This window comes from Ziziphus jujuba, chromosome 1 (genome assembly GCF_031755915.1).
Source record: "Ziziphus jujuba cultivar Dongzao chromosome 1, ASM3175591v1".
In the NCBI taxonomy this organism is placed as follows: domain Eukaryota; kingdom Viridiplantae; phylum Streptophyta; class Magnoliopsida; order Rosales; family Rhamnaceae; genus Ziziphus; species Ziziphus jujuba.
The window spans coordinates 4,920,718-4,934,762 of NC_083379.1; the positions used below are offsets into that span (position 1 = coordinate 4,920,718).

At 34.0% G+C, this 14,045-nt stretch overlaps 2 protein-coding genes across 2 annotated transcripts; one reads left to right on the top strand and one right to left on the bottom strand.

Moving 5' to 3' along the window:
- Positions 1-236: 236 nt before the first annotated feature.
- LOC125420089 (uncharacterized) lies at positions 237-1,241 on the bottom strand. Its single transcript, XM_048466647.2, has one exon. It carries the CDS (start codon positions 1,053-1,055, stop codon positions 237-239), a length of 819 nt encoding a protein of 272 aa, XP_048322604.2. The 5' UTR covers positions 1,056-1,241.
- Positions 1,242-9,195: 7,954 nt separating this feature from the next.
- Positions 9,196-12,236, top strand: LOC107411182 (calmodulin-binding receptor kinase CaMRLK). The gene is made up of 2 exons (XM_016018741.4): positions 9,196-10,810; positions 11,035-12,236. The coding sequence occupies exons 1-2, from the start codon at positions 9,349-9,351 to the stop codon at positions 11,688-11,690; spliced, it is 2,118 nt and encodes a 705-aa protein (XP_015874227.2). The 5' UTR covers positions 9,196-9,348; the 3' UTR covers positions 11,691-12,236.
- The last annotated feature ends 1,809 nt before the right edge of the window (positions 12,237-14,045 follow it).

Below are 14,045 nucleotides of genomic sequence, written 5' to 3' on the forward strand. Positions count from 1 at the left end.
GCTAATCAAAAACAAAATAACCAAAGAAAGCAAATGTTTGAATCTAATTTACTGCTGTACCCCTTAGATTAGCTTTGGATTTGATACATGCCAAGTTTTGTATATGTAGGTTTGAGGACAAATAAAATGGACAAATGGCATTCACATGATTGTATTATATATATTTATTTATTTATTTTTTTTGCTAGAGGAAAAAGGTTGAGAAAAACAACCAAAACACCCAAAGGCTCCAAAGCCTACAAACGGGAGTTGACCAACAGGCCAATCTCCTGGGTTACAAAAGACGGAAAGATTCCTGGAAGAGAATCTATGGGAATACTCCCTACAAAATTAATAGAAAAACACCATCTGCTCACGAAGTGGGCTATAAAATTAGCTTCTCTAGGGATCCAACGGAAAGTGACATTTTGGAATTCTTTTTTGAGATTAATAATGTCTGCTATGATTCCATCTGACATCCAGTGGGTATAGCAGCGATGATGATTCTCAAGACGCAGGATTACGTTCCTTGCGTCGGACTCTGTCCAAATCTGCCTCCAACCTCGCTCTTTGGCAAGAAGCAGACCCTGCAAAACTCCATAAGCCTCCGCAACCTCGGGAAGGTCGGTTTGAAGCTGAGCTGACTTAATGGCAAGTACTGAACTTGAGTGGTCTCTAGCGATTATGCCAATGAAACAAATACCGTCCTTGACCGCTGCGTCGGTGTTGATCTTGATAAAATGAGATGAGGGTTGAATCCAAAGGTCTCTGCGATAATGACAATCCGTGCCCGCAATACTCTCCTTAGAAAGAGTAAGTTTAAACTCTGAAAACATGTGTCGAAGCATGATCATAGTCTTTTCAATGGAGAAGGCACTGTTTTCCATTTTAACTGCATTTCTGATCTTCCATAACTGGTCCAAAAGACGAGCGGCGTAAAGGAAGAAGTCCTCCTTGTCGGAGAAGTGCACGGGCAGAAATCCGATTGGGTTGGCCAGAAGATGGAGTTTTTCCTCGACTGATAGATGAGCCAAAGATTCCCATTTGATGTTCCAGGGAGAAGAGAACCATAGCATCTTAGCCACATCGCAATGAAAGAAGAGATGATTGTCTGATTCCTCACTGTTGCATCCGTGTATGCAGTCCAAACAGCTCACTGCAATGTTACGCCTTCTTATATGTATGTATGTATTCTACGCACACACACACGCACACACACACATATATATATATATATATATATATTAAAACTTCCTTCGATATATCTTCGTTTACTGATATGTTGATTTTATTTGATATTTAATAAATTTTGTTCGTTAAAAGTGTTGGATCAAGTTGTAAATGATGCGATATAAATTACAAAACGTGTTCAGTGAATAAAAACTGAACTTCAGATTCAATCATTCATCCCGAATCACTTATCATATATATGTATTCAAATGAATTATATTTTTATTGAAATTTTACTTATTTAATTTATTTAGAGGGCCTTAATTAAAACTTTTTATAAAAATTGAAGGGTACTAAAATGTATTTAATTTAGTAACGTGGGACAGTGGGAGACATATATATATATATATATATTATAAATACAATCACATAGAGGAATCGTATTTATTTAGCTATGATATTAATCAATGTCTCATAATGAAAATTAATATGTATGTGGAATTAGAGTTGTATGAAATAATTTTTCACTAAATATAAATCTTCATTGTTTTAATTGTTATATTTGGATGCAATGGTGCGGGTACGGTTCAGGCCCAATCAGTCGATGACGTACCAACCATTGACAAGTCACCTTGCTGTGACGACTTGGACTTCCATGGCAAACATTTTTAGTCCTCTCGCGGTTGGTGATGGTTATGCAAAATACTAATTTAAAATAAAACTAATTAAATTAAAAACAAAAGAGGGGGAAAAAAAAAAAGTCAGTCTAAAAGGTTTTTTTTTACTTTAATCAGGATTATAATATCTTATAAATTAAAGGGTGGTGGAATTTCAGAGTTGAATTCAAAATTTTATGGTTGAATTAAATTTACGAATACAAATAATCTAAAAATAAGGGTAGGTTTCTTTTATTATTATTTTTTTTGCTTGGAAAAAAAAAAAAAATCTCATGGTAGTATCGGCATTAAGTCATATTTCTATGCTATCAGATATTACGGTATAAAATCATCCGAAATAATAATGGTATTTATCATACCTCGTAATTTAATTTTTAAACTTGTAAATATATAAACTTAGGAGTTTCTTTCCGATAACCTACCATCAACGCTGATACTCATTATGGGTAGTTTACATTGCAAACAATTGTAAGATTTCACAAGATGAAAGTTTTTAATTTGATGGTATTGTAATATAAAATTTAAAATATCTTGGCGTATAAATTTATTCAAATATGGCATATTGTCTAGATCTCACTGTAAATGAGACATTCCAGCCTCCAGGGCAATACATGTTAGATTTGGAAAAGAGCTATTCAAATCCAGCAAACAAATCTTAGACACTCAAAATGTAGCTGATCTATAATTCTATATGCATCAAATGCTTCGACCTAACCCACTTAACTTAACGTTTTATTATTTTTATTCATTTATTCTCCCTCTCTCTCTCTCTCTCTGGTACAACCAGGGATAAAGCCCCAAACAAACAAAACTAGACACCAACCAAACGCAGATAAGGAAACCCAATACAATCAGCTAACAAACAGATCTAACCTCTCTTGGAGAATAAAGCATAAACTCCCAAAGTACAATAACGACGAAAATTGGCAAAAAAATCAGCAACTTCTTTATTAACCTCCTTGAAAATACGAGTAACCTGAATTTCCTTATCCTTCTCAAGCAACTCTTAACAAGGTATTTTTTAGGCGGTTTGAAACTTTCAGGGACGAGAGATTCTAAACCCCAAATGGACTTTATACGGTCTCAATCCCTAGCAAATGACTATGGATGTGGACTGCGTGTAAAATGAAATTATTTGAGACCAAGAGAATTTCCAAGTCCAGCCCAATCTTATTAGATCAACCAACTTCAGCCCAAGATGTGTTTAATGAAGTACCAAGGCCAACAAATTGCGTCAGTTTGCCAAAAACTGGTAGACAAATTGATTATTGATACTATTTCAAAAAATAAAATAAAAATTGATTGTTGATATTTAAATCCCAGCATTGATTGGTCTATAACTACTCTATGGTCTCCAATCTTGATCCAAAACTTTGTAACCAAATTTAAGCAGTACAAATTAAAAAACAGGTACTAGGTATGAAAAACCTAGTGATTTTAATCGTACAAACTTCTTGATTTCCAATCGCCATCTTAAAATCAACAAATAATAATAAAAGATTTTATTACGGCAATATCTTAGATAGTGAATATATTATGACCTTTTTAATTTTTAATTGGGAGTAAGGGATTTGAAATTGGGACTATTAGCAAGAAAACATTAATTTTGCTACTGCCTATACCCGCAAAAATTGTTGTAATGCAACTAGAAACAAAGTTATAATTTAAAATAAAATAAAAAAAACTAGAAATTAAAGTTTATAGCATGGATATAATTGTAGCTATAGCAGTTTTAACTAGTGTTCTAAAAAACGTGAAAAGAAGACGCCTAGACGTGATGTTTTTAGATAATTCCTCACATAATAACAAGGTTTAGAAAACTTGACCGTCTAATAGGTGCCTAGGCGCCAAAAAAAATAAACCTTTTTGTTCAAATTTTTTTTTCTAAAGTTATTTTTTAAAAAATGTTTAAAAAACAATTGATAACAATTGAAGATGAGTTGGATAAAATGTAGATATTGAATTTGAATCTGATAAATAATTAGACAAAAGTTAGATTATGGCAATAGCTAAAGTATGTATTAATCTAGGAATTATTAGATACTTGTAGGTTTGTAATATATATTTTTTAAAATTAATATGCTGTTGCAAACTTGGAAAACATGAATTTTCATAAATATACTATCATCAATTACATACTAATTTATATTTATTGCACATAAAAAAGTAATATAGACTTATATTTATTTTGACATTTAAAAGATAAATTATGTTGCTCATTTAGTAGGCTTATAATAATTAAAATAATAATATAATTATGAAACGTATTTTCACTACTAGGCTCGTAATGATTAAGGCTTAACCTTATCGTTCTACAACGTTTTATGCCTTTTAGAACATTAATTTTAACTGTGAAAATTTTTAAAAATCTTTTTTCACATTTAATTTGTTTTAATGAGTTCGGATAAAAAGAAGTTTGACAGGTGCTTAAATCACATAGTAAAGCACATTCAAGATATTTAAAGCCTTTGGAAACTTGAGGCTAAGTATTAGATCTAGAACCCTAGTGTTTTATCTATATCTCTCTCTCTCTCTCTCTATATATATATATATAGAGAGAGAGAGAGAGAGAAAGAGAGAGAGAGAGGTATATTAATTACAGATAGAGAGACTGGAAGCACATAAGATTTTTGCCTGAACAATTAGTGGGCTTTGCCACAAAACTATTCCCAATGGGACACCTAGAACTCTATTATTTTCAAAATTGATGAAGGGCTTCAATTTAGAAAACCTTAATCAAGCGCACTTTATTACTGACTAGAGTGTTTATTATATATTATCCCAAATAATACATCTATTCCTACCCACATGTTTTCTTTTATGAAACTTTGACGAGTGGAGACTGTTAGGAGAAAATCTTCAGTGCAACGGTGGTACCAACTGATTTGGTACCACTTCAAATAATTGAATGCCATTTGTTAAAAATAATCATAATTTAATGACATATGCTGAGTTTGCTATGTCATTTAAAAATGTCCAGTTTACTATTTTAATTTTTTTTTATTCCAAAAAAATAAACCTTTGTAGAAGAATAAATAAATAGGAAATGGTAAATATTTTAGCCGGCCATTTAAGGTTTCATTCTTTTCCCCTTTAGCCATGCTTGAAGTCACTGGCTGCTACTGTGAGACCGGTCGAAAATTTTCAAGGAGCAGGATTCCGACTCAGACAATGAGCTTCGCTTTTTAAACTCTTCTTGGTCTATATGAAATTGTGGTGGTGGTATTGATTTGGTGAACTAAAATGGAGGATTTTGGTAGAATTAGTATGCATTTCAATATGTAATTTCTATGCATTCCATTTTGAAAAGATAATAGATAAAGAGGTTTAGAGAATCGGGGTTTATCCTCCAGATTCACAAACAGCCGACGGCAGGCCATTACTGTTACTTCTGTTGCCAAGTAATGTTGGTAGGAGAGGAAGAGATTTGAAAACTAAACAAATATTAAAAAAAAAAAAAAAAAAAAAAAAAAAAAAAAAAAAAAACTGGAACAAAGCCCAGCAGCCACCGCCGGCGATTCTCTAGCGGAAATGGCTGCTGGTTGCCATATGAGTATCTACCCTAGATCTAAGTTTGAAGAAGAAGATAGAAGGTAAAGGTATTTGAGTAAATTAAAATGAAATTAAATATATAAAAGTAAATAAAATGGCAATTTGAAAAAAAAAAAAAAAAAAAAAAGCTGATGTGGCAAAATTTTAGCAGATGTCGTTAAACCATTTGGAGTGGTACCAAATCAGCTGGTACCACCGTTGCACTGAAGATTTTCTCGACTGTTAGGGATGGGCTCAGGTACTAGATACGAAAAACCTAATGGTTTTAATCATACAAACTTCTTGATTTCCAATCGCCATCTTAAATCAACAAATAATAATGAAAGATTTATGGTATGGCAATATCTTAGATAGTGAATATATTATGACCTTTTTTTTTTTAATTGGGGGTAAGGGATTTGAAATTGGGACTATTAGCAAGAAAACATTAATTTTGCTACTGCCAATACCCGCAAAAATTGTTGTGATACAAACTAGAAACAAAGTTATAATTAAAAAAAAAAAAAAAACACTAGAAATTAATGGTTATAGAAAGGATATGATTATAGCTGTAGCAGTTTTAACTGTGAAAATTTTTAGAAATCCTTTTTCACACTTAATTTGTTTTAATGAGTTTAGATAAAAAAAAAAGTTTGACAGGAGCTTAAATCACATAGTAAAGCACATTCATGATATTTAAAGCCTTTGGAAACTTGAGGCCAAGTATTAGATCTAGAACCCTAGTGTTTTATATATATATATATATATATATATATATATAGAGAGAGAGAGAGAGAGAGAGAGAGAGAGAGAGAGAGGTATATTAATTACAGAGAGAGATTGGAAGATCATAAGATTTTTGCCTGAAAAATTAGTGGGCTTTGCCACTAAACTATTCCCAATGGGACACCTATAACTCTATTATTTTCAAAATTGATGAAGGGCTTCAATTTAGAAAACCTTAATCAAGCGCACTTTATTACTGACTAGAGTGTTTATTATACATTATCCCAAATAATACATCTATTCCTACCCACATGTTTTCTTTTATGAAACTTTCACGAGTGGAGACTGTTAGGGATGGGCTCAGATTCAAATGAACAGTGCAATGTACAATTTGATTACACGTATTCAAAAAATAAAAGAGTATTCAAACTGCAATCCCACTATGATATTTATTTATGCATATACATATGACCGCAAGTCTAAGAAGAATGGTTTAATCATTAAATATATAGAGAGAGTAGCTAATTAAATATTGTAAAATGGTTTAGATTTTCTCTGCGTTCAAACCAATTAGCATAATGAGTCGAGAGAAAAACAAATATATGTAACCTAGCTTGCATTGGTGGAACAACTTTCAGCTGGACTGCAGCATAGAATTTGGTGAGATTAATTATATATAATATTATCAAAATCTCAGTTGATTTTAATAATTCTAGAGCTTAGTTGTCATTCCATGGAATTATGGTTTGGATGTTTGTGGGTTAGTTGATGCTATCCGTTTAACTTACCCTCCTAAATAGATTCAAACTTTTATTTTGTATTATATCAAAACAAAACACTGCAGCTAAAACACTATCAGCTTGCAAAGTTTGATGTGGCAGTAGAGCAGTTGAAATGACCACATGCAGGCAAAGTTCGTGGAACAAGTCGCTTGCCAAACTCCAAATCCATTCATAACCCGGATTGGTTTATGCAAATTAAACATAATATAATATAACCCACTTTTTCTTAATTTTGGGTCCCAAAAAACAACTTTATATTCCAAAGTTTAGCCATAAATTCAAGCAAGCAATTTCTTTTTCTTTTTTTTAAATATTACTATACATTTGTAGCTTGCAGACTTGTTGTAACTTCCAACAAGAAATTTTCTTTTTCCCCAGTAGATTGCAGACTTGCATAACTTCCAAAAGAAGTCTTCTTGGTACTAGATGGAATTTTATAGTCAAGTTCATTGTGGTTTTGTCTATATCATGACAAAAGTGAGGCTGATGATAAATATATATTACTAAATGCTTGAATTTTTTCGAATTTATATTGTTCAAACATCTTATCAGTGATGACCAATTAATTTATTAAAGTTGATTTGCATTTTGGTAAAGCTAGGAAAATATATGCACGTACTTGAACTTAGGGAGAGACACGAAAGTAGCAGCTTCAATTAATGGGTGGGGATTTTGTGATGGTTAAGCTAATTAATTCTGTCATGATGTGTTTTGTCGATTAATGCATGTTTATTTTCCAGATGATACATACATATATACAAATTAACATTCATACATCTCGGGAATAATATTTGGTTGGATCCTAGCTTTTGAAGTAGGAAATTGCCACCTGTCTTGCTTATCCTACTTATTATTAGTCGGCTTTTGACGAAAACAGTACACCAAGACCATCACCAATGGTTCACCACCATCATCTATTCGTTGTGACAATTCCATAAAAAGACGAACACAAAAATGTACATAACCGAAAAAGAAAATGGTTGTTATATAATACATAGAAGCCATTTCATCTCTATATGGGGTAAAAACAATTAAATTCAAAAAATATTTCATCCAAAACCCAAGGAGATTATTTTAATTCCATGCCTGTATATGAAATATGATTGATATACAGCTTAATTAACTTTTAATATTGTATTGTATTCTCACTTTGCCTGTCTACTCCTAAATGGGTTCAAAGTTAACCTACTATTAGAATAAATTCTAATACTATCTTATCACTTACAATAAGATATACTGTTATTTTTCAAAAACAAAAGGAATTAAAACCTCATAATGATCTTTATAATTAATATAGCTCTCTTGTATGATTGTACGTATACCTTTCCATATAAGACACTCTGAAAGCAATTTGAGCTTATAAATGTACATTTGAATTGGCAATATTGAAATCATTCCCCCAACTATATAATCTAATTTGATGCATGTCCCAAAGCAGTACTAGTCATAAAACTCATACCACCATCATAAATGCGAACTCTGTAGGTAATGATTTTAAAAGAAATAATAAAATTGAACAATTAAAAAAATATATAGTAAAGAAACACAAAAAAATAAAAACTTTGCATGCCCAAATCATCATTTAGCCTACTATGGTCCTATATATAGATATATATATATATATATATACATATATATATATATATATGTTAACCAGCATGGGATGGTACCGTAGGCGTGGTGCAAGGTAAACGTAGAACAGTCTAGTGTCCCACACAATTACCTGTCCAAAGTCTTTTAAATCTCTAACAAATTTGGGACGCTGGGTTTAATGCACCTGGATGCTTGGTGGCTCATCCTTATATCTATTTGCGGCTAAACGCAACCAACCGACCCATTCGAATTGGTTTTAAAAAAAAATAAAAAAAAGGAATTAATATAAGAAAATTTTCCAGTACAACAATTATATTACGTTTAATTGTGTGATAAATCAATGTCTACCATTCCATATAATAAACATTTAGGTGGAAATATCATATATGCATTTTAAATTATAAATATTTTTAAAATTTTCTATTCACAAAATTTATAGTATATAGAAGGTAAATGCATGTTTATATAAATTACAAAAAAAAAAGAAAAAAAAATATTAATAAAAGAGAAAAATTGAGAAATGAAGAATAAAAAAATCTTCGCAATCACCGCATCACCAACCGGTAATAAGTAAGACTATTGAATCAGAGTTGCCCTGTTGACCAAACAGCAGTCAACCCCACCTGTACTAAGTGCAATTTTAATTTTCCATCGTTCTTCCAGTTATGTTCACCTCCGTCAAAATTAACGCCGTTAAGTCTCAAATATAACAAAGTTTCCTCACATAAAAACTGAATCAAGCAGCCTTGAGTCTTTTCCATTCAGGACTCTGTCTCTGTTTCTCTTTGTCACTCTCTTCTCTCTCATGGAGAAGAAGAAAAATTAGAAAAGCAAGTGATAGAGGTTGAAAAAGTATAGTTCAACCAAAAATTATTAACAGAAAAAAAAAAATGAAAAACTTGGTGAGGTATTTGATTCTTCTGGGACTGCTTGCAATGGTGGTGGAATCTTCTACATGCAATAGTAGAGACCAAGAACTGGTTTCCAAGGCCTTCAAATTAGTGTCTGGTTTCAATATCTCCTGGTTTCAACATGTCGGTTCGAACTGCTCAAACCCACCAATCAGAGAACTGAAGCTGTCGTCCAAGAAGCTTAACGGGTCCATAGCATGGGGTTTTCTCAGAAACATGTCTCGGTTGCAAAACCTTGATCTTTCAAGGAATCTTCTGAGGGGGAAAATTCCAGGTTGGTTATGGTACTCTATTCCAAGCTTAGTCGAAGTTAATCTGTCAATGAACAGGTTCGGAGGTAGCATTGGATCCGAACTCGCCTCGGGAAATGGTTCTTCTTTTTCCTCGATTCGGGTTCTTAATCTTTCAAATAACAGGTTCACCAATTTGGCTCGGCTTTCTGTTTTCCCCAAACTTAAAGTTCTCGACCTTTCGCATAACGATCTGAGAATTCTGCCTTCTGGGTTTGAAAAACTCACCGAGCTAAAGAACCTGAACATCTCGACCTGCAATATTTCTGGCAGTCTGAAACCCATTTCCGCTATTCGTTCGTTGAAGTACTTGGATGTTTCAAACAACAAGATGAATGGTACTTTTCCCGATGATTTTCCTCCTTTAGGTAAGCTTGAGTTCTTGAATATTTCGGTCAACAACTTCAGTGGATTGGTCAGCTCCGATAAGTACCAGAGATTCGGGAAATCGGCGTTCATTGATGCAGGGAATTTCAGTTTCAATGGTTCCAAAACGCCAATTAGCTTCAATTCTTCACATCCACCACCACACCCACCACCAGCTGTGCAATCAAAAAACAGAACATTTCACTCTCCTCTGCAGTTCATGGGTCACCCCCACAAAACCATAAACAGAAACGACATGGGAGAAAAACCCAAATCAAAAGTCAAAAAAGCTTTGGTTCTAGCTTTGTCTTGTGCTTCAGCATTTGTCTTGGTTTCGCTGGCTGTTTGCTTAGCAGCTTGCTTTTACAGAAGAAGAAAGCAATTGGCGAAAAGGAACAAATGGGCAATCTCCAAACCGGTCCAAGTACCTTTCAAGATCGAGAAATCAGGACCGTTCGCATTCGAGACCGAGTCAGGCACATCATGGGTCGCGGATATCAAAGAGCCATCTTCGGCTTCCGTGGTCATGTTCGAGAAGCCGTTGATGAACTTAACATTCAAGGACCTGATTGCGGCCACGTCACACTTCGGCAAGGAGTCTCAGCTCGCGGAGGGAAGGTGTGGACCCGTCTACACTGCTGTTCTTCCCGGAGACATACACGTGGCGATCAAGGTGTTGGAAAACGCTAGAGACGTCGATCAGGATGACGCGGTTGCAATGTTCGAGTACCTTTCGACATTAAAACACCCAAACTTATTGCCTCTCTCCGGTTACTGCATTGCAGGTACTGCACCCAAATTTCTCTCTAAAATCTTTGACCTAACGCATTAATGCAACTCACGGGTTTTAATGCTTTCGAAAATCGAAATTCATTTTTCACACGTAAAATTTGAACCATTTGCTATGATTGCATATAATCGAGATTCGTGTCCTTTTTTTTTTTTTTTTTTTTTATAATTTTTGACGGTCTTAGATTGCGTTTCTGTTTTTGTTTGCCCTTTTTGTCAGGGCAAGAGAAGCTGGTACTCTACGAGTTCATGCCCAACGGCGACTTGCAGAGGTGGCTTCACGAGCTCCCTACCGGCGAGCCCAACGTGGAAGACTGGAGCGGCGACACGTGGGAGCACAACACCGCCATCAATGGGTCCCACTTGTCGTCCCCGGAAAAGAAAGGTTGGCGAACACGTCACCGCATCGCCGTTGGCATAGCCCGTGGGCTGGCTTATCTCCACCACGCGGGTTCCAAACCCGTGGTGCACGGCCACCTGGTGTCTTCCAACGTGCTGCTGGCCGAGAATTTCGAGCCCCGGATCGCTGATTTCGGGTTGAGGAATTTCGGTCGCCCAGATGTTACGGAGCGGGAAATGTGCGTTAGTCCTCCAACGGATGTGTACTGCTTCGGCGTCGTTTTGATGGAGCTGTTGACGGGTCGACCCGGTACGGCGGAGACCGTGGTTTGGGTGAGGAGGTTGGTGAGGGAAGGACAAGGTGTGAACGCGTTGGACCCGAGATTGAGAATCGGTGAGTCGGAGGAGGGTGAGATGGTGGAGAGCCTCCGAGTCGGATACTTGTGTACGGCCGAGTCACCTGGGAAAAGGCCCACCATGCAGCAGGTCCTGGGTTTGCTCAAAGACATACATCCCCCACGATGGACTTTGGGCTGAGTTGACTCGTCCCATCAGCTGATCCAAGCCCACGTTTCATAAGCGGCGCGTAGAGTTATATAGCCCCCACCAAAATAGCACACGCCAACTTGCATTCCTCAAAAACAGCCTAGTTAGTTGTTATTTTTGCCGTTTGATTTTGATGTTAGGCCGCCGTTTAACAATGAAAAAGGCGGTGGTCTTAACGCGACTACTTGTCGCGTGAAGTGGCTTTTATAATTTTTTTTTTTTTTAAAAAAAAATTACACTACCATGTTTTGTTGTCACCATGCTCACGGATTCTATTCTATTTTGTTATTTTGTTATTTTGTGGAATCTAATGTATAGATAAAAATGTTATATTAAACAATTTTTTTTTTTAAAAAAAAAAATGCAAAATTAGGTGGCAGGGTATGGGAAGGCATGGGAACGGTGGAATAGATGTAGAGGTTTGGGCGGGCATAGAGGCCACAGAATCCCACTTACTATTTGTCTCTTCTCTACGCCCGATTATCATTCATTTTTTATCTCTTTATTTATATATATATATATATATATTTATATTTTTTTCTTTTTGTTTTCCTTTTCCTTTTCCCTTTCTTTCTTTCTTCTTTAATTTTTTGTATTTTCTTTTTTGTTTTCATTGTGTGCTTTATTCCTACAGTGTTTCTCTTTTTTCTTTTATTTTTTTATTTTCACCTTTTGTTAGGATTCTTCCTTTAAAAAAATTTCAAGGAACTATTCTAATATAAATCGTATATATTATATATAAATCAAATAATTCAAAATAAAAGACTTTCTCAATTTAAGATACATGGACGTTGTTATGAAGAAACACATCTGATGCTTGAACTCATGCTGTGTACTGAGCATTTTCAATAGATATTGATTTGTACTAAATTAGTAATGCAAGATAACGATTGACAAGGTATTTTGGAATTTTTAATTTTGGACGACGTACTTGTTGAGTGTGTTGGTCAAATTTGTAGGCTATTTTGTCTGCTGCCACTCTAGTCAACATTCGTTTTGGTTCATCCCACAACAATATTGGAATTTTGTTTGGAAAAAATGTGTTAATTGCTTTCCAGAATGTATACAATATGATGTTTCAATGAATTCTTTCCACTTTGTAATCAATCAATAGGAGAAAAGCTACATCTCTTTTCTGTCTATTTTACATTCTGTTTATGATTAAATTTTATGGACTCCTACTAAAATTCAATATAATTATATGAAATCATCATTTGTTTCATCAGATGACTTTTTTTTTTTTTAGGTGATAAATTTTTAAGTCATTATTATATATGTTGATATAATTTAATAGAGATCAATTTCTTATATCTCTTTCTGTCTTTTTTTCCATATCATTTATAAATATTTTTTTTTTCACAATAAAAACTGTAAGGAAATTCTACTGTATGATGAATTATATCTAAAATTAATATTTTTTTGAATAAAAACGTCAACTTTGATATATAATGTACACAAAATCAGCATTTTCATTTAAAAAATATCAATTTTTGGATATATTTATACAGTAAAAAATAATATATATATATATATATATACATGGAAATTCTATGGTGAGGACGGTCCGCATGAGGACCGCAGTATTAGTGATGAACGATGGTTTTTTAAAAAATCGTCACCAATACTATGAAAAATCGTCACCAATATTATGATCCGTATGAGAATCTTCTGCAGTATAGACAGACTATATATATATATATATATATATATATTATAGCTAGTGGCCGGTGAGAGGGGTGGAAAGTGGATGGAGGTCACTGTCCAAGTGGATGCGGGAAGGCCTAAAGCTGGTCAATCTGAGTCGGAAGAACAGGTAGAAAAAGCTTTGGGTAAATAATGATGGAAAATCAGTGGAGTCTAATACATATGAAACATTGAAGGTGACACTTCTAAAGTGAATTGGAAGTACATGCAGCGTGTAATCAAACACGTTGAACAAAAAAGCAAAAGAGATAATCCAGTGAGTGATATATCAGAGTCACTCTATTTATTCTAAAGCAGATTGTGATGGATCTATAAAGAGAAAGCTCTCCAAATTCCGTGCACATCTGGGACTTCCAAATACCAATTCCATATATATCTATCTATAAAATCTATCTAGGTACTAGTCCATCTAACCATACATATTCATTTCTACCCCAAAAAAAAAAAAAAGAAAAAATATATATATACTATACAAATTCATGGATTTCAACTATATTTTTGGTAGTTACAAAAATTTAGAGATGGGCTTGAGCTAAAAAACATGGATTATTTAATATGATTCAACTATTTATAAAAACTATCCTTCTGATTCCACACATAATTTGATATTGCGGTAGTTGTTTGTAAAATTTTCATTTAGCA

Coding starts and splice junctions, on each gene's coding strand:
- LOC125420089 (XM_048466647.2), bottom strand. CDS start 1,055: ATGCTATGGTTCTCTTCTCCCTGGAACATCAAATGGGAATCTTTGGCT.
- LOC107411182 (XM_016018741.4), top strand. CDS start 9,349: ATGAAAAACTTGGTGAGGTATTTGATTCTTCTGGGACTGCTTGCAATG. Junction 10,811..11,034: donor CTCCGGTTACTGCATTGCAG/GTACTGCACCCA, acceptor CCTTTTTGTCAG/GGCAAGAGAAGCTGGTACTC.